Source organism: Dysidea avara, chromosome 1, assembly GCF_963678975.1.
Source record: "Dysidea avara chromosome 1, odDysAvar1.4, whole genome shotgun sequence".
Taxonomy (NCBI): Eukaryota; Metazoa; Porifera; class Demospongiae; order Dictyoceratida; family Dysideidae; genus Dysidea; species Dysidea avara.
In genome coordinates this window covers 4216106-4234899 of record NC_089272.1, presented here as the reverse complement: position 1 = coordinate 4234899, position 18794 = coordinate 4216106, and the positions used below count along the sequence as shown (strand labels likewise).

At 36.0% G+C, this 18794-nt stretch overlaps 1 protein-coding gene across 1 annotated transcript; it reads left to right on the top strand.

The window, feature by feature from the left end:
- The first annotated feature begins 695 nt into the window (after positions 1–695).
- Positions 696–5722, top strand: LOC136253870 (papilin-like). The gene is made up of 13 exons (XM_066046533.1): positions 696–1084; positions 1403–1439; positions 2064–2232; positions 2293–2404; positions 2455–2529; positions 2582–2715; positions 2764–2899; positions 2956–3088; positions 4160–4367; positions 4420–4590; positions 4891–5070; positions 5122–5307; positions 5354–5722. Exons 2-13 carry the CDS (start codon positions 1405–1407, stop codon positions 5675–5677), a joined length of 1863 nt encoding a protein of 620 aa, XP_065902605.1. The 5' UTR covers positions 696–1084; positions 1403–1404; the 3' UTR covers positions 5678–5722.
- Positions 5723–18794: the final 13072 nt, after the last annotated feature.

Here is an 18794-nt window from a genome sequence, read left to right as displayed (position 1 = left end):
TCTCGGGTGAGGCAGGCAAGTTTGTTATACACAATTTTGTTGGTTACAAACAGCTGCAAATTAAACATTAATAATTTAATTGAACTCTGGAAGGGTCTATGTGAAATTTAGTTACTTTTGAACCTGTAATGGCTTCGTCATGCTCCTCAGCACAAAGTCTACTAGCTTGATACTACATAAATGAGCATGTAGACCTCTCACTTTTATTGTTCATCTTATATTTATTGACAGTATTACATCAATTGGTACTGTTGTTAGATACGTATGTTATTTCCTTGTCTAATTGTCAAGAGATAAAATGTACAGTTGCATGATTAGTCCAGCTCCTGGAAATAATATAATAATTGCTATGGTATCATTGCTTAAATAATGTAAGTCTTCATGGACTGTTTTATAGGAAAAGATTAGACTAGACATAGAACGATGATGTTGCAATGTTGTCCATCCCAATTCATCTATCATGGCTGACACACGTATTGCTCTGTGTTTGCCAGATACGCTAACTTGCTAAATAACTACAATATCATTATTATATCTACTCTATATATTTAATCATTAGGACTAATAACCAAATCACCCACATAATATTCCAATTAATAGGATAGTCACCACAAATACAGTACCTTTGTGTCGGTACACATGAAGGCATGCCTTACAAACACTAGCAAATAAAATGTATTCGTAAAATGTTACCATAACTTGACATAATTATATGAAGTTCTTGTGAGAAAAAAATTATTCTGACATGCGCATGAACCAGCACTTATAAGACTTTATATCTATATAGCCAACAGTATAAATTGATGAACGCTCAGCCAATCCACCATATGTTCTGCCATCTTCATTGTATTCACATCTATCTGTGAAAAGATGGATTGTTTCAAACAGCTGTTAATCTTCAGTATTTTGGTTTCCATTGCTGATATGGTAAGGATATTTCCAGCTGTGGAAACCCCTGATACTTTCATAATTGGTTATTGAATTTTAAATAGCTTTTGTGTTATTAGGTATTTGGTGATGAATCATGGAGTCCCTGTTCTAGAACTTGTGGTATAGGAATCATGCAAAGGATCATCCCTTGCCAGTAAGCTTAACATCAATGTTACCAATTAGAAGTGTTTTAGTGATACCTGTGTGCAGCCAGCTGCTGCTCTTGTTAGTGTTATTGTTTACAAATGTGTGTAATTAGCACTAACTTAAAATTCCACAGTTTGACTGCTAATTTGTTTCATGGTGTTAAAGTAAACCATTCAACAAGACTGAAACACCACAGCAGTCACAACACAAAGTTAAATGAATTTGCCATCTGATTTATAAACATGACACTGCAGGTCCTCAGTACATGTCAGAAACAGACTTACACATGAGTGTATTTATATTAATGCCACACTTGTACTCTTAGAAATGATGGATGCAATGAAACAAGAAAAGAGTTCCAGGTTTGTAATGTGAAGGTAAGAATTTATATAAGTTGTATAATGTTCCATAAGGCCTACACTCAATAGTAACTAAATTAGCTTTTATGATTGTAGCAACATGTCTGAAACTTTCTACTCACAAATTCTTAAGAAATTGTGTGAATTGAAAGCAATTTGACTTGTACACATGCTGTGGGTTTCTTTGCAGCAGACATGACTCCCATGACCTATGTATACATAGACTGGTTGGAGACAGTGGTATTGAAACTGAAAATTGACGCTGAAATAGAAAAAATATTGGACACTTAAATTGGTCACTACCAGAAGTCACCTCTTTGCAAAGACCACCTATATGGTGTACTTTGTGATTGTAACCATATTTTGTAGACCTCATAGGAGCCTCAATAATATAATTATACAGTGCTACACATCAGCTCCTTGAGTGACCTACACACACACACCACACACACATGCATGTACGCGCGCGCGCGCGCACACACACACACACACGCACACACACACACACAAACAAACTATGCGCATCCTTTAAGATGTATATACGTACTGAGTATTAAGTAGTGTTGATAGGTTGGTTGGTCTTACATTAATATTTTAGAGGTGTGCAGTTGGCAACGCTGACTTCAGGAGCGAGCAATGTAAGACATTTGGAGAGCAGTTAATACCATTCATTAATAAAACTGATCCCTGCAAACTGCTGTGCAACTTACCAGATCAGAAGCCTGTAGAGAATGGCTTAGTTGTGGATGGAACATCTTGTCTCTCCAATAGTATATGTGTTGATGGAGAATGTGTGGTAAGTTACGTGGAAATATAACCAACACCCCATGTTACACTTGTCTAATAATGTTCATAGCCTATTGGCTGTGATGGTGCTCTTGGATCAGAGAAAACAACTAACAAGTGTGGAACATGCTGTGAATTGTGTATAAAGCTACCATGTAAATTTGAGGATTTTTCTGCCAATGGTATGAGATGTCTTATATTTATATGAAGCGTAGTTATTGAGTATACACAGGTTATCACACTGTACTACCATCTGAATCTAGAAATATAAGCATTGCTTTGGGTACATCATCTTGTGACTTTAAAGGTGACATGGTTGTTCAACTGAATAACGATATACATAATACCATTTTTTGTAGCTATCAGCAATTCTGCAAAGTCTCACCAGTTTAACAGTAGTCATTCAGATGTTTCTATATCAGGGACATTGTTTACAATTGCTAACAATAAGTTAACTGCTGAAGGCCCACTTCAATCCCCTGTCACCATTGAGGTATGCAGAATGATTAATTGTAATAAAACATTGGTGAACATTCTTTAGATTCATTGTCCTAACTACAAAATACAGTGCAATTACCACATGACTGTCCATGATCCATATGAGTTCAGAATTCCAATTTTCTATGAATGGGTGCGAGGAAAGAATTTCTCTCCTTGTTCCCAGACTTGTGGAAAAGGTACGCATACAAGCAATTATAATTTTATTCACTCTTCTTTTACTCTATCTTTCCAGGAATTCAAATACAAGAGATATATTGTAGTGTACATGGTAGCAACACAAGAGTTCCAGATTTAGAATGTTTGATGAATAATGAAAGACTTTCTCCTACAATTCGATTTTGTGATCAGCCAGCATGTCCTTCTGAGTTAGTGTAATTGGTATTATTAATGATGTTACAGATCAATTGCTGTCACAGATGAAGTCTATCTTAGTAGTTATAGATGTGTGCAGTGGTGGGGGCTGTGTTTCCCCCTAAATAAATATTTTACTATCAATGATTGAGTCATGATCACATATTCTAATACAACTATCAGGTGTTATGTTTATGCTTAAAATCACTTTAAATTTGGGTACAAAAGTTTCATAGGTGGGACATGTCCCTAGCTACTTAAGCATGTTAGCAGAATGTGCATTGAGCCCCCCAACTTTCAAGGTTTCCTCCACCTCTAGTGTGGTCAATTAATTCATAGTTCCATGGTTATCATCACTTCAATTATATAAGCAGCCTTTGTGGTTATTATTTTAAGCCAGATGGCATAGGTGACTGGGTCTGGGAAAACCGATTTTATTGCCCATGACAGCAGATTTAATTTTTCACCAAGAACATAGAGCTAAAATTAAATGAATAAACTATCAAATAGACTTGAATAGTTTGCTAATGCTGGCTGCTTATTCCAAGCACAGTGACAATCTGCATGAGCAGTCTGGGGCCCTAATGGCAGCCTGGGGATGGCTGTATGTGGCTGTATAACTCTGTGGTGTTGAATAATTAAAGACCTGTGCTGTAAATTTCCTTTCGTTTTAGCCAGTTTTGGAACCTGAATGGCCCATATAACTTGGCCTATTCATCCCTACACCTTCCTCTTTGATTTAAAAAAAAAAACAGCCCATTACCCTCCTCCGGTCCTACTTCCCACCCCTTGTGGAGCTTGCCTGATACAGTCAACCCTGGTTTAAAAACTATCTAATATGGTGGGAAGCTTACCTTTTGGCTACTTGTACAGTGGATGCTCTGGAAGGTAAGGAATTGGTGTAAAACATGTGAAAATTTGGTACACGTAACTTCATCTGTTGGCAAGCTGTGCTACAATGCTCTAAATACTGAAAACTAGCATTTCTCAATACATTTAAATAAGTGATTAGACTGGTTTTCCCAGACTGGGTCACATATGGACGCGTTATACACATTATAGAAATTGTATAATATTCAATTTAGATGGATGCACTCCGATTGGACACAATGTTCAAAGAGTTGTGGAGGAGGGAACATGACAAGGAATGTTTCATGTGTACAAGTGTACCGAGATGAAGTAGAACCAATCCAGACTCCAGGAAATTGTGACAATGAAACAAAGCCAGAATCACAAGATGAATGCAATAATCACCCTTGTCACAACCACTGGAACACAGGAGACTGGAACAGAGTATGTAACACAACAAATACTACTTCATGTTGCTCATTTCAATTGCATTTAGTGTTCTGTTGATTGTGGGGAAGGAATTCAAAGAAGAAATGTCACATGTAGGGATGCTATGGAAGACAAGATACACAGAGACAATTGTAGTTTGCTGGCAAAACCTCATACAGAGAGATCATGTGCTGGAAACATGTGTATTCATAAGTGGATCAAATCTAATTGGACCAATGTATGTTACTGGGCGCCACAAGTATCATGTATTACCATGGTTACAGAAATTTTAAACTTATAATTTAGCAACATAGCTGCATATTGCTAAAATTAGGACATACCATTATAGTAGAAGCATTCCATAAAGTTAGGCCTTCTAAAGTTGAATTTGAAAGTGATACACTAATAAATTCTTGACTGTTACGATTTTGGGTAACCAGTTTCATACCCCACCTGGAGCTGCCCCTGATATAGCTGATTGATCAACATGATGACATGTGCTTGCCATTTAATGGTGAATAATCTAATTCCTCCATAGTGCTCTGTGAATTGTGGTGAAGGTGTTCAGACCAGGCATGTAAACTGTACTGAAAATGGAACAATCGTAGATGACATTGTTTGCCTTGAGAATATTCCAGATTCTAAATCAATAGAAGAAAGAACTTGCCAGGGACCTTTTTGCAATGGAATGTGGGTTGCTGAAAACTGGCCAAAAGAAGTAAGCACTGTTCCTTAGCTGCAGTACATATTATATCTTTTTATATAATAGTGTGTAACTCCAAGATGTGGGGAAGTAGGTGTGAGGTACAGAAATGTCCATTGTATATATAATGGAAAGACTGCTAAAGAGCATGGCTACATTAAGTGTAATCCGGCAAAAGAACCATCACATACACAAACATGCTACAAGACCGAAGGATGCCATCCAGAATGGCACACATCAGACTGGAGCTCAGTAAGTATGGACACAATGGAATAATAGTGAAGTTTTATTCTTATAGTGTAGCAAAACTTGTGATGGTATACAGACAAGAACATTACACTGCAAGGTTGGAAATGCAACACTTCCTGATGAAAGATGCCCACACAATGCTAAACCTGGTGTGGTACAAGCATGTAGTCCAAAGTGTCCATTTACTGCAGAATGCTTGATGGAATTTTGTCACAAACATAATATATCACCATGCCAAAAGGAATGCTGCAATCAGTGTGAACAAATGATACCATCATTGTCACCACTGGCTCGACACGTACTTTGTGACAGACCCTGCTGTACAGGTACCCTATCCTGGAAGAATAAAGGCGCTTGTACAGACTTCATGTAATTAGTATATTGCATGAAACTGCTGTTATCACAACCCCCTTGAATCATATGAAGCAATTTTTTTTTGTATTACATTTTCTATAGCTGTATTTTATATTGCTCATATACGCAATGATAGTTTATCATTCAGAATTGTGAATTGACAACTTTAATTTGAACTAGCGTTCTCTGAAAAAAGAACACCTCTTGCTATCAACTGTTCTTTTGACCAACATTAATTTGTTTAGATATGTGTCTTACTCATAACTATTGTTGTGCCATTTATAATCAAGGGCGGATTTAGGGAGGGTGCTTTGGGTGCAGAAACACCCCCCTCCAAACGTTTACCATGTGCAAGCTAGGAAGCTTCTAGAAGTTGCAGTATAGATGCAATTGCATCTTATACGTATGCATGGGCAATGAAAAGATGGAAAGAATGGCTAATCTTTACTTAGGATTACTAAGAGGGGTTCAAAGTATACTTTTGGTGTGAGACTTACCTAAAAGCTGCTAAAAATCGAAATACTCTAATAGAATAGTCAACTACTCTAATAGAACATCCATCATAATGCTTTTTTTGTTTTTTTAAGAAGTTGCCAGTGTGTTTTCTTGACCTGTGCACTACTATCTTACCATTGCTCCAAACATCCTGCCATATACTAATCACTTTCTGAGAACAACTTCTGCTTAATATTATAGTGGGTATTTTCAGTTGTTGCTACATTGATGCTTGGGTCGACATGCTTAAGTAAAACTGTTAATATCTTATCATATATACAGTTAACAAGGCTGTAGTATCTGAGAAATGTTTGTTTTTGCTTTATCAGTACCAAAGTTCCTTGCTGCATTTATCTGAATCTAGCATCAATTAAAGCTAATAAAATTTAATGTTATACAGGGTTTGCACTCCCAAATCCCTTGAAGCTCAACTTTATAAGCTCAAATGATACCACAGTATTTACGCTGTCATGTTATGTAAGTGACTTTGGACTCTGGTTGTAAAAACTTAATATGGTGATCGGGCCATATAGTTGTAAAAGGTCAAATTGAAATAGTAACAGAACAGTTTGTGGCTATATATACTACAAAGTTGAAGTTATTTTTGTGTGCATTTTAAATCCCTACAGTGACCTTAAGATCCAATGCTGTGTATGTCTTTGACAATCCACTATTATGTATTGCCTTATAACCCAATAGCATTTAAAAGTATAGTTCTGTTTTTCTAAAACTGCTTACAACTGAACTCATCCATCTTGTACCCCCACAATCTTTCAGTACAATATAGTATTTGGTTAAAAATAGCTTCCAGACTCAAAATCTTGTGATAGCTTTATATATTCCAAAAATTTCCAGAGGGAGCATCACCCCAGACCCCCCTATCTGGAAAATTGTACATAATTATGCATACTCTACACACTGTATGGTGAGTGTATACTTGCCACCTCAAGCCCCCTCTTCATTGTTACTGTTTGGACATTATAGTTTGAGCCATGAGACTGTAAAGCACACTATTGAGCCAAGCAATACACTAAATTTAGCGATCTTGCATATTGATGGATTTGCAATATAATTTTTATTAATTCGGAACTGATGTAATCAATTAGCAAAAAACCAAACTCTAAAATTGTTAAATTAAATGTACCGCTAAATTAAGGTGTTGCTTCAAACACAAAATTAATAACCAGTATTGATCATGTGTAGCTGCATCCTTCTCTTTCCTTTTCTTTAATTTATTAAAGAGTACATTTTAAGTCACTGGTTGTACCCTTATATGATAGCTAGTAGCTATTACAACTGTTCTGGAATATTGGTGTCATTTCATCATTATTACACTTAGGTAACTCACAATGCTTTACAAGCATTATGAATCACTTAAACAAAGTGGCATCATTTTTCAGTCAAACATATTGCCAAATTTTAATACTGAATAGGCTAAATTTGCAAAAATTTTCTGTGGGGGCATGCCCCAGACCCCCTAGATAGAACGTGTTCCACATGTTGAGTGTGCTTCTCACACTATAGCTAGTTGTATTAACCAATTGTCACTTTTCTTAGCCAACCAACCATTATGTTAGCACCCCCCCCCCCCTTCTGAAATCCTAGATCCGCCCCTGATAATGGCATGGATTCAAGCACAACAGGCTATCAAAAGCATTGAGCAGTATGCCAGCATAATAGGAAATTTATGTACATGCCAAAAGAAAAATAATGGTAATGAAATGCAGCATTTCATAACAAAAAAATGGATTAGACTGATTATTCATAATTGTCAAATGTTCTAATACAGCAGTCGTTCTATACAATTCAATGTGGATGTCAGATATCTGGATAGAAAATTGCTATGGGTTTCAGCCCTCTACCAACATCTATATATAATTCACACTTTCATTGCGACAGACCCGAAACACATGGCAAAAATCTTGTAATGTTTTCAGGGGTGATTGTCATAACACAGGGGTAGCTGTTAATTACAATTTTAGAATTGAATATATATTTGGCAGTAGTGTACGTAGCTAAGCTAATCCAATTATATTGTACATTATAGAATATGAACAGCTGGTTTGTAATTCATAATAAGAAAAGCTGCCATGAATTTGTGATAAGTTGTCATTTGTATGCAGGGTGTTTATTATGATACGAACCTGTACTAACACACTCAAAACTATGCATAATACAAGTGAAATATTGATCAATTTTACTCACTTGTGATTGAAAACTAGTACTGAGTATTATATTACACTAGTTATAGTGTAATATAATACTCAGTACTAGTTTTCAGACTAGTACTGAGTATTATTGATCAATGTTTTTTTTTTCCTTACTTTGGCCCCTTTTCTGTTACACCTTTTCAGTCAGTCTGTAAGTCAAGTCATTAGGTCTAAGTCCCTGAAATTAGGTTAGGTAATCCTAAGGCTGCAGCACATGTTGCTGTCAGACCTTCAGTGCTGGTCACTGTAAAGTGCTAATAATAATAAATACTGAGTATTATATTAGACTAGTATTATATTAGACTAGTACTAGTTTTCAGACTAGTACTGAAAACTAGTACTCAGTACTAGTTTTCAGTACTATAGTTAGGGTTCCAGACTGTAGTTGCTTGGTCTGCTAAAGCGTAACTTGAGGACATCATCTATTCACCTTAGAGAGAGAGAGCCTACCTTAGCCTAGTACGCCCTAAACTTGAATATGCAACTACAGTCTGGAACCCTCATTTAACAACTGACAAGATCGCTTTAGAAAAAGTTCAGAGGCGTGCTGCACGATATGTCAAAGGTATATACTCCTATCATGCTAGTGTAACACAGATGGTTAAGGAACTTAAGTGGGAATCACTAGAGTCTCGAAGAGAACAGCTCTCCTTAACTATGCTATACAACATTCGTAAACAAAATGTCTATTAACCACCTGAATACATACCTGAGTTTCATCTACAGACATCACAGTACCAGCTACAGACCAGATCATGCCATATTATTATTATTATTATTATTATCAATTTTGTCAAAAGACCGGGTTGTACAAAAGGACAAGCCTGTAGGCGTACTTCCCACAAAAAGCACATACACACCAGAAATTACAAAAACAATGACATAAGCAAATACACCTGTAAAACAAAACTACTACAAGAACAAAAATAAATACTAACAAAACAAGAACATTAAGTAGCTATACAGAAAATTCAAAAAAGAAAACGACGGAGGGCTAAACGGAACAAGGGTGGCTGTTTAATTCGCAGGATGGTATGGGGTATGGTATTCCACAGAAATGGGCTGTTCACAAAGAAAGAGTAAGTTAAACGAAACGAATTGATAGACGATGTCACAGGCCGGAGAGATAGAGGGTGCATGACACCTTGTGGGAGCTTGGGACAACTGAAAATGTTCACTAAATGGTAAGGAATTCCTGTGGTAGAGACTATCATGAATGCAACAAATAGTAAAGTAGTTGTGACGCTGTTGAATGGTAGACCACTTAAATGCTTGTTCAGACTCATCGAACCATTTTGTAACACTGACACCTACAAATACTCCTTTATACCATCAACATCAAGGCAATGGAACGTACTACCTCGCTACATCTTTGAAGCAGAAAACACTGAAATATTCAAATCTCTGCGGCTACGTATTTTGCAATCAATAGCTAACATTATTTATTATATTATATCTGTGTAGCTGTATTCCTCGCTGTATTCTTCTGTTTGTGAAGTTTTCACAGCGAAATTAAATAATAATAATAAATAGTGTAATAGTATCACCGTGTTATATTAAACACCATCATGATTATGATGAACAAAATGAAATTAAGTACATGTATATGGATCCTTGGTCAACATACCGTACGCAAGGAAATTTTGACGTCAAAAAAATTTGACGAATTTGACGAATCGGTTCAATTCGTCAAATGTTTATAAACGCCCTTAAAAGTACAGGTTTTGCCTGCAATTTCTTCATTTTCGGCAACATTTTATTCGTCAAATCTGCTGAAGTCTGAATTCGTTAAATTTTTTGACGTCAAAATTTCCTCGCGTACGGTATCTGACCAACTTGGGTCAGCTGTAAGGAAAACAAACCCTCTAATACTAATAATATGCTTATAATTATGGCAATGAATATATATATATATATAAAAATATAATATCAACAAGCACAATTACCAGTATTAAAACCATAGGTATAGCTATCACCTAAAGGTACCATAAAAAATTAACAAATTAAAGTTCTAGTTCATAAAAATTAGGGTTGGTTGGCCATGCTATAATGGTACAGATCCCCAACACAAATTAAAGTATTAATACTTCAAATTTGTGATTTATATTCTCAACATTCATAGATCTAGACTATTATTATATTTTAGAGGACTAAGAGGAGCTGGTGGCCTCAGCCTCATTGGCAAATCTCAACCTTCTCAATAGTAAGACCTCTCCCAAAGGTATTTGAGGTGTTGGGCATTGTTGTCTGGTCATCAACTGTGGCTTCATCGGTTTCCATGCCAGAGCTGACATTTAATACTTTGATGCAATCATAATAATATATATACGTATTTACTTTATTTATGTGTATACAGAACCCACAATAATATTATTTGAATGCTGAAAAATGTTGAATGAATAAATAATTTTAAACCTGTCCATTCTGCTAGCTATAGTGTATTTTTCAAAGTAACAACCAGTTCCCATCTGTCCTAAGAATAACACACCATGTAAGTACTGTATATCATTTAAAGTCTCCAGTTCTTGTTAGGTTAGGTAATCCAAAGGCTGCAGCACATGTTGCTGTCAGACCTTCAGTACTGGTCACTGTAAAGTACTAATAATAATAATAATAATAATAATATTTTACTTATACATTAGTTCATACCTTAAACACTTTCAGCATCAACACATACACCCATTTCAGCACACGTGTCTTTCTCTCTCTCTTTCTCTCTCTCTGTCGTATTGCCCTTCATCTCCAAATCTGAAAATAAGAAAATGTCATCACCTAATGAAAGATGATGAATCAGAAATACGTATTGTGGCTGATTAAAACTGTTCTATGTGACTAGACTCATTACAAATGTAACAGTCATAAAGAATAGTTTTTAGCAGAGTACGACATCTTTTCTTTCACCACACACACACACACACACACACACACACACACACACACACACACACACACACACACACACACACATCACACCTCCCAAATCAGAACGACCAGTACATAACAAAACCTAAACTATTTGTAAAAATAATGTTTCTCTGTCACTAATACAGAATTATTCAACATTTTCAGCATTCAAATATTATCGTGGGTTCTGTATACACATAAATAAAACAAATAAATATGATTGCATCACAAAGTTTTATGCCTTTTATGCAAATGTCAGTTCTAGATATGGAAACCGATGAAGCCACAGTTGATGACCAGACAACAATGTCCAACAAAATAGAGACCCCAAATACCTTCAGGAGATGTTGAGAAGGTTAAGATTTGCCAATGAGGTTGACGCTGCCAGCTCATCTAATAATAATAATGATTGATTGATTTATGATTTTATGATTTACTCTCTGGAAATCGGCAACTGCCGTTCTTCCTTGCCAGAGCAGTACAAAATAAACAAATACACTATAGCTAGCTAACAAGTACAAAACTAAACACACAGATACAAAACAAAAGACATGGACAAAATACATAATAATATAACAGACAAACTGAAACGTGCATTCACAGAAAAATTAATAGTTAGTTACACCTGCTTATCTTGACTACACATACATAGCTATGGCTAGTGGATATAAATTTTATCATTTCATGAAATCTCATTACAATAATATTAAGGGTTGCGAGGGTGATAAAAACAAACAACAAATGGATGAAAGACATCATTATGCTGTTGTGGTAAGAGCATTTGGTTTGTAAATATTGTTCTGGGCATACTACTAACAGTATAACACATTGTGCAGTAGTTCAACCATAAGACATTATTATAAATCCTAACTGAGGATATCCCATTGCTTACTTGGTAAGGTTTATGCCACCTGTCAGTGGACTCAGTGGAGCCCTTGAAATGTGAATAATTATGCTATCCTGATCTTCCAAGTTTTACTTTGTATAGGTAATCACACACATTTGAGTGCAATTAGGGAATAATTGTACGAGTAACAGTCAAAATTGCACGAGGCGAAGCCGAGTGCAATTTTGGCTGTTACGAGTACAATTATTCCATAATTGCATGAAAATGCGTGTGATTGCCTACTAATCACATAGTGAACACCCTTCATGGTTTGTAGTACACATGTATCCAGTTCTATCATGTATGTGGCCATTAACTTCTACCAGGTGATTGCATCATCCTTCTTTGTATTACATCATTTGTTGTTGCACTTAAAAGGCTTCGTGTGTCAGCAATTCTGAACTGCTACTCAAAATGTCTACATATGTTGCACTTAAAAGGCTTCTATTGTCAGCTTCTTTGATTGGCTATTCATCAAATCTCTTTCTTGTTGCACTTAAAAGGCTTCTGTTATTCTGCTACTTTATTGGCTACTTTACAGTGCAATTACAGAAACAAGGCCATGCGATTTGGGATTAATTGCACTCCTACTATTGAGACTAATGTATGGCAAATTAAATCACTATGTGATTAGATAAAGAATGATGTGCTTCTAGTAAATTTACTGCACTCAACATCAACTTATCTTCCAGTTGTGAACAGTGATCATGAGTGATAATCAAAAGCTAATGTCCCAGAAACTATTGAATATGAACTAATTAATTGGTGGTTAATTAAAGAACTACATAGCCATACCAAATAATAAATAAATATTGTAGGAACAACCTTCAGCAGATCAGAGTTACTCTCACCTATATCATTAATATATACAACAAATATCACATATTATTAAATATGTACACTATTAGTCTACATTTGCTACTTGTGCAAAGTTGATGATTATGTAAACATTTTAGAACTTGAAACCAGCTCGCATTCATTCACATCCACCTCCAAGTTAAGCATGATCATTATAAGGTGCTTCAGATATTCAGTTACTCCCATTAGACCAAATAAGAACAATATTTAGCGATACATGGTGTGCTATGATTTGCATTAATGCCACTTATAATTGATAATAGAAATGAAATATAAAATATTATCACAATACCTGACCAATACAACAGATAGGGAAGAACTGCAAGAACAATTTATGATAGAATACAATGCTACAATATGAGTTATGCTCTTACACATAACATCAGTATATATAAATATCTAATCCAAAACAGCCAAGCTGTAAAAAAAGTGTGTGGCCCTCAAAAAGGCTATGGTGAAAAAAGATGTGAAATCCAAGGTGGTGGCCAAGAAATGGCTGTGATGGTAGGTCAATAGTAAAAATTTTAATAACGACGATTCAGGTGAATTTTGGTGCCACTTGACCATAGCCTATTTGAGGGCCGCACACTTTTTTTACAGCTTGGCTGTTTTGGGTTAGATTTCACTTCTTTTTGTATTTGTATACCCCCAAAGCCAGCCTATGGCCGGCTTTGGGGCTTTTTTAACCTATCTTTTTTCTTTACCACAGGAAGAAGAAAAGATGAAGCAGATGTTAAATACTTTAAATATTTCTGATTTTATCAGTAAATGTACAAATATATATATACATATATATAATACATATATTTATTACAGAACTCTCTTCATGGTGGTTTCTTTGTAACTGAACACTCTACAAGGTGACTTCTTCTAGCTGATCTCTCGACAGGGTGAGTTGTTTGTAGCTGAACTATCTACAAGGTAACTTCTTCTAGCTGATCTCTCTACAGGGTGATTTGTTTGTAGCTGAATTCTGTGCAGGCGATTTATTTGCAGCTAAACTCTCTACATGATGGTTTCTTTGTAGCTGAACTCTCCACAAGGTGACTTCTTCTAGCTGATCTTTGTACAGGGTGAATTGTTTGTAGCTGAACTCTACAAGGTAACGTCTTCTAGCTGATTTCTGTGATTTGTTTGTAGTTGAACTCTCTACATGATGGTTTCTTTGTAGCTGAACTCTCTACAAAGTAACTTCTTCTAGCTGATGTCTCTACAGGGTCACTTGTTTGTAGTTGTATTCTCTATATAATGGTTTCTTTGTAGCTGAACTCTCTACAAGGTAAATTCTTCTAGCTGATGTTTCTACAGGGTCGAGTTTGTAGCTGAACTCTCTACATGGTGGTTTCTTTGTAACCGAACTCTCTACAAGGTGACTTCTTCTAGCTCTTTCTACAGGGTGATTTGTTTGTAGCTGAACTCTCTACATGATGGTTTCTTTGTAGCTGAACTCTCTACAAGGTAACTTCTTCTAGCTGATCCTTCTACAGGGCTTGTTCTCTACAGGTTGACTTGTTTTGTAGTTGCGTACTCAAATAGAGTATCTTATCAATGTAGCTGAGTGCTCTGATAGGGTGACTATACTATTAGACTATCTCTCAATTGTGCACTTGCTACATGTAGTTGGCTTCACTTTATAACTCAGTGGCTTTACAAATATTATGAATGATGCTCAAAATTTGTGCAAATATCCAATAGATTTTTCCTGCAATCATCTATATCTAACAAATAGTCATTTCCAAGCCAGCTTTTGCACTATTAGCTCCCACATTTCACAATACCCAGTGCCAACACAGCAGAGAAGGACTGCAAGAGCAATTCATAGAAGCATACAACTGTTAGTTATATAAGTATTATGGTGTTACAACTTACACAGTAGCAGTATGAATAATCTCATTATGAGAGCAAATGCACTGCAGCTATAATTCTCTAGTGACTTCAATTAACATACGTACATCCACTACAATATGGCTGCTTCTTCTTTTCTCAGTAGCTACTACATACAAAGCTGTCACATGGCACTCTTTGATATAAATCATATACACATCTGTGTTGATATAAAAGTGCTGACTAATTATGGGGGAACATTTGTGGTTCAATGTACATAGATATTTCCCTGGTATTGGTGACTATAATAACTCCCACTTGTACTTTTCTGTTATTTATAGCTGTTGGGATTAAAAATGATGTTCGGTGTTTCTTACTGTTTTGTAGCACTGTGTAAACAGCTGAAAATGAAGCATAATGGTCATTACACATTTCAGTAACATTAATTGTTGGGACACACATTCAGATAAACTTTATGGCATGCCTGTCACCATTGTTTCTTTTGATGTGGTATCAGTCATACGTATGTTATAAAAAAGTAATAGAAGGAAATGTTAGGTATTTTAAGTTGGATTAGGGATCAATAAAAAGGCAGTGAAACAAGGGAATAGCTAAAAAGTATTATAGTGAAACAAGAGAGGTTGTCTACAGGGTGGATTTAAGGGGAGGGCTAAGGGGGCTGTAGCCTCCCCCCCTCATTTCTAAGTTAGTACTTGGCCAATAAAACCCTAGATCTTTTATGTGTATCAAAAGCAGGCTTACTTTTCAGGAACTATACATCACTACCAACACAAATAATGTCTATGTAACTATACCTATTGTTCAACTCTGTTCCAGGAGAGTATAGCTTCCTTTTGCTCAAGAGTTCTTCAAGAAAAGGTTTCAATTGTGCATTGAATGTAAAGTCTATGAATGTAAAGTCTGTATCAGTTACGTACCATCTGATATGATCCCATGCTGTGGGTTATGGTGCTGGTATTTGTAGTTAGCTATAGATCAGTCTTCATAACCCGGCAGATCTAGAAATAAGTTGTCTATCACAACAGCAAATTCAGAACCTCGTAAATGCAAATATAGTTACACTTTGCTAAGGATTTCCAGTGGACTAGCTAATAGCTACTAATGCCCTTCACTGCATTCTGCTTTCAGTACACTTTATTGGTGTTAAGACTAATAAAGTGTCACTATATAGGCTAAGGAGCATGCATAGCTACTAATAATTGTGACGTTCAGCACTACTACTACTACTACTTACAGTAGCTATACATGTTTCTACCTCTGTTTAGCTATACATGTTTCTTCCACACATTATCCCACAATGGCTTCTCCTATTGTCTGGCTTTGTTTGATCGTGCATTGTCAACTTTGGGTGTACATGCAGCAAAGGACATGGTTAAAGGCTTACAAAACACTCTAATATAGTGCATGCCTTGGCATAATCATTATCTGTGTGTCTGTTTCTAATTTTTGCTGGTATTATTGTCATGTCTGGTGCCTTCAGTAGTGATGGCATATACAATTATTAACCATGGATTTAATTAATTAATTAATATATTTACTTGTATGCTGACAACTGTACATGTGTTGATTTTTTGCAGTAGGTGCTGGACTGTGATGTTATGCACTGTATGCATGTGTGTGTGCATGTGTGCGTGTGCGTGTGCGTGTGCGTGCGTGTGTGTGTGTGTGTGTGTGTGTGTGTGTGTGTGTGTGTGTGTGTGTGTGTGTGTGTGTGTGTGAGAGAGAGAGAGAGAGAGAGAGATAGACATAGAGAGTAAGAAAGCTAACTACTGTGTATGAGTGTTTGGTTAAATGGAGGGAATTCCCCTGGTTATGGGCAGTTAAATGCAGGGAATTCCCCTGGTTATGTGGTGTATCAGCGGATAATGACTATGTTCTCAATATGAAGCTCCTGTGGTATAGTCCTTCGAGGCTTTATTATGTTGTTAATTGAAAATTGTTGCTTTAAAAATTCAGGTAACTAAAGTTTGCCAGCCTATGTCGATATCAAATCAACTAAAGTCAGGCATAATTTTGATGTTTAGGTGACCACAGTTCAGATTAGATGCTATTCGTAGCTTGAAACGTTTTTACCTGTATGCAATGCAATAGTATTAATTCAATCCATACAAATTGTATTGGAAATATATTAATTAAATTGCCAGGCTTAAACAGCAGAATTTGTGTGGTTTTCTAATGCAAAATGATATAATATTAGGTGGCTGACAACTTTTGATGCTATTCAGCAGTAGCACTCTATTCACTGCTGCAATATGTTGCCTTAGATTTGTGTTCCCAATATTATGTCTTTAATACATTTTTTTGTGTCTTGAATAATAGCCTGATGACCACCAAAAGTTGGCAATGGGTGGTATTTAGAAACAGCATCCTTCATGCAGACTGCAAAATCATCACAATCAAATTTGTGTAATGTTGATGAATTCCAAATGGTCTTGCATTGGAAGAATTGTGGAAATACTTACCCCAGCCTCAACATCAACAGATTCAAGGCAGATTCACTAGACCATCATCTTCTAAAGATCATGATGTATGAAATAATCTACTCTAACCTTCCAATGGGATCCAACAACATTATTTTTATCAGTAAGATAGACAGTTGAGGCTGTTGAAGAGGAGCTGTTTGGTAGCTACAAATGAAAGATTATCATGCATGCATGATAGCTACTCAATGCATATTGCAATCAGTCTTGATTTAATGGAAAAGTAAAAGCATTTTTATAAACTGAAATTCCATTATTTTCCACTGAAAATCTGCTAAAAACACTCTCAGATTCACCTTTAGAGGGCCTAATTTTCAAAAATTTCCTGTGGGGCATGCCCCCAGGTCCCCCTAGGCTGGCATGCTTCACACACTAATGTAGTCATTATTCCAAATAGCTAATTTGACCATGGATACTACATGAACCTTACCACTGGGCCTTGTGAGAAAGCTTGGTATCTTCTGATTCCTGGCTAGTTTTTTATGTCCCTGTCCAGCTTAGCCCCCCTTTCAAAAATCCTAGATCCGCCCCTAGTCTATACCTGCAGATATACTAATGGATATTTAATCCCTATACTTCAGTCTATATCCATGACTGAAATATGGGGATTCAATGTCCACTAGTATATCTGCAGGTATAGACAACCTCTCTTGTTTCACTACTCGTTTCTTTTGATCCCTAATCCTACTTAAAATTCCAATATTTTCATTTTATTCCTTGTGTAAAATATACTGTCAGTACTTTTGATACTGTATTGCATTTTTTCCAAGTGGATTGTTTTTTTGCAATTTTTGCAGACCATGAAAAATTTCCTCTCAAAATTTGCTGCTTGATCAAAACATTAAAATTTTCCTCCAGTGGCAATTTGTAATAACTTCTCTGTTGAAAATGACATGATACATGCAGATGGTATTTACATTAACTGTGTATATAGCTTGCCCAACACTGTATGTCATTGTATCTGCTTACCTACCTGCATACACGTACGGTTGTCTGTCAACACTCATGCATAGCAATAGATGCAATGATGATGGTCAACTGCAATGAACTGGAACTGAACTGGATTGTCCTTATGATGGCTTTTGGTGATGGTGATTATGGCCAAGAATGCCAATACATACAATAGATATGCTGCAGCACCAAATTATTAATAGTATACATTGTATAAAATTATGTAACCACTAGAGTTAAACAAACATTCCCTGTTTGAATAGCTGTTCTACAAGGGAATTACAGAGGAGAGTCAATTACTCAAACACCACAAACATCAACTATCAAAATGTCAACAGTGTGTGTTCAATTAGAGTATTACAATGTTGTGTACTATTGGAACAAGTGAATGGTCATCATATATTTACTTGACTGAATTACGTATGCTTTTCTGGACACTTGTGTGATTTAACTGACCTGTACAGAAACAGTGTTTGATTTTATGTCATACAAACACCCTTTTCTGTG